This window comes from Loa loa (assembly GCF_000183805.2).
Source record: "Loa loa unplaced genomic scaffold supercont3.550, whole genome shotgun sequence".
Taxonomy (NCBI): domain Eukaryota; kingdom Metazoa; phylum Nematoda; class Chromadorea; order Rhabditida; family Onchocercidae; genus Loa; species Loa loa.
The window spans coordinates 24,452-27,332 of NW_018108730.1; the positions used below are offsets into that span (position 1 = coordinate 24,452).

At 33.4% G+C, this 2,881-nt stretch overlaps 2 protein-coding genes across 2 annotated transcripts; one reads left to right on the top strand and one right to left on the bottom strand.

Annotated features, from left to right (window-relative positions):
* On the top strand, nucleotides 1-303 carry LOAG_14218 (hypothetical protein; the record flags this gene model as incomplete). The annotated part of the gene is made up of 1 exon (XM_003149717.2): nucleotides 1-303. A coding segment is annotated over one exon (303 nt), but the record flags the coding sequence as incomplete, so codon positions are not given.
* A 1,041-nt stretch (nucleotides 304-1,344) lies between these two features.
* On the bottom strand, nucleotides 1,345-2,142 carry LOAG_18813 (hypothetical protein; the record flags this gene model as incomplete). Its single annotated transcript, XM_020451476.1, has 3 exons — nucleotides 1,345-1,445; nucleotides 1,639-1,716; nucleotides 2,055-2,142. 3 exons carry the CDS (start codon nucleotides 2,140-2,142, stop codon nucleotides 1,345-1,347), a joined length of 267 nt encoding a protein of 88 aa, XP_020304738.1.
* Between the last annotated feature and the right edge of the window lie 739 nt (nucleotides 2,143-2,881).

Below are 2,881 nucleotides of genomic sequence, written 5' to 3' on the forward strand. Positions count from 1 at the left end.
TATTATTATATATATATATATATATATATATATATATATATATATATATATATATATATATATATATATATATATATATATATATATATATATGGTTACAATACGATATTGTATAAAAGTAGGGGTATACTACATAAATACTATATAAAAATATACTGTATCAATACTAAATACTATATAAAAGTAGGGTTACAATACGATTGTCATTTCTTTCATAAACCAAATGGAGCAATGTTTCATCTGATCAGTATTATATGCAATCAATGTCAAGTGTCGTTGTCAAGCCCTCAGTGTCGTTCTTGAGGTTTCAAATTCTTGCAGTTTTTCCTTCGAATGTTTATTTCGAAACTGCGTAAGAATGTCATCAAGAATCATTGTTTAACTTGTATCGACCATGATTTGTTGATAGAAACGGTAACAAAGAAATTGGACACAGATAAAGGATTTATCGATTCCAATTTACTATTACAACTAATATTACAACTAATAGCAATACCCGCTACGATCTGTTATTTATTAGTTAAGTTGATTTTGTTTACTTTTCTCAAAACTCGATGGGACAAGTGGGAAATCAAAGAAACAAAGCATAAATGATATAACAACACTGCGAGTGACAACAAAGATGGAGGGAGTGTCATAAAAAAAAGATGTGGCAAGTGAATGTCGTCATTGTTACAGTTCCTCCATCAGCGAAGGTAAGTGAGATGGTTGACGTGACAGTTTCGGAGTTATTGAATAAGGTTGCAGAAATTGGCGTATTTGCAACATAAAGCAAATTGAGTGGATGGTTCTGAGAAATTTTAACGCAAGACTAATAAAATCGAATATAGTTGAAGGAATGATGGCCAGTTAACAGAGAAATCTAATTTTATGAAAGACGAGACTGTAAAAAAGTAGATGAAGTGACCAAATGCAGTAATGTATCTGCTTGTTATAATGAAGGAAGAGAACGAAAAAAATGTGTAACAGTGACGCCATCTTCCTATCTTTTACACCATTTTTTCCTTCTTTGTCCCAGGTCTTATGGTCCCTTGTTCTACTATCCCCTTTGCTCAGGTGATATTCAATATCATGATTGTGTCACATATAGAAAATTAATTTCATTAATTATGTTGCAGGTAAGGAGAGATTGACAGCGCCCTCACTATGGTACAGTTGGATCTAATTTATGACTCTGGTTTCAATTGATTTTTTTTACTAAATAATTTCGCTTTCCTTCTTTTTTTCTTTATCTTAAAACTTTCCTTTCATCGATTTGTCTTATTATTACTGCGATCTTCTTAATTTGTCGAGATGTGATCGTCAATTTTTATCAGATGTCTTAATTCCACCTTATGAACTTTGTCACTTTATCAATTCAAGAGTGTTTCTTACGAAAAGCCTCAGATTCTCTTCCAGATCAGGCAATCTTGCGTCCTTCATTGTGCCACAATTTGTCAGCGTTACTATAATCATACTGATAATACCATTAAGTACATATAATTGTGTAAATTTGTATCTTATCTAATTGAAAGAAGTTAATGAATGAATCAGAAAACTGCTTACTATGAATGAGCTGTCAATTTGGATGTTTTTGAAATGAACAATCATTCAAAATTAAACAATACTAGTATGTAATTCTCCATGATGTAAACATACATTTTAATTGCATTGTCTCTATTAATTGGTCATTGTCCCATAACTTGTCAGCTGCACCATGCATAACAATCGCCATAACTGAAATTGATGCCAGAATATATCAGTACAACATTGCGGAACAAATAATCTCTGAATTTGTTACTGTCGCTTTAATTAATCATCCCTTTAGGATATAGGATGTAATTCTGGTTTATACATTTTATGAATTCCATTCCGTCAAACCATCTGAGTATCAATTACTCTACTCTCGTCGCCTTCGCGGTAAAGAATGAGCGTCTGTGACATTCGTACTGATAACAGTTAGAACTCAAATTACCGGAAAAGTAATGACCTGACAGGGGATGATAGGGGTGTCACCGGGAATTTCACTTCATTTGAAGGTAAAGTGGAATGATAAAAATAGACGAGATAAATACCTCCGGGGACAGCTCCGGGGACAACGCCAGGCGGCATCATTGCACCACAACAAATGACGAAAACAAAAATTTCGACTAGCTTTGCCATATCTGAAGTCGCAGTTACAATGTTGAACCGATATATCCGAAAGTATTCGTTGCATTAATTAATTTGTCATTAATTTGCTCCGATCTCAACTGCGATATTGGTCCGGACACAATGCGGTACGACATAGCTTGCTAATTTTGTTGTTGGAGTAGTGACATTTACGGATGAATTTATTCGAATTCCGTACTGCTCTTCAAGATTTAGTTTACGACCTATTACACTGTCATGCCTTTTTTGCAGCTTGTGGTTTGAAAGGGATTGAAAAGAGAGTGAGAGATATGGTTCATTTATCACCGGATCATAGAAACTTTAAGTCAAAAAAAACTTTTTTCGAAGAAGTTCCTGATTAGCTGGTTAGGAAGCGATTACAATCAAAACCTGGTACATAAAGCTTGTAGGATATATTAGTTGATGCTTGTGACTTTCTTTAAACTCATATAGTCAATTTTCAGAACTGTAGTTCGTTGAAAACTGGATAATTAGTAAGTTAATTCTGTCCATATCATTGAATCTTAAATCAAAATACCGCTCCCACATCATATCCTATAGCAATTTAAATAAACTTGAGGACGATGTCTCGAACTCTGACGGATATACGCAGTGGTTTTTGTCAGTTTGACCAGCATTCAGTCTACAACTAATTTATCGACCTATATCTGTAAATTTATTCTTGAATACTGTAATTCTACATGATGAATAACCAGAAAACTTTGTCAAGAAAGATTATGATTTGCTGCAC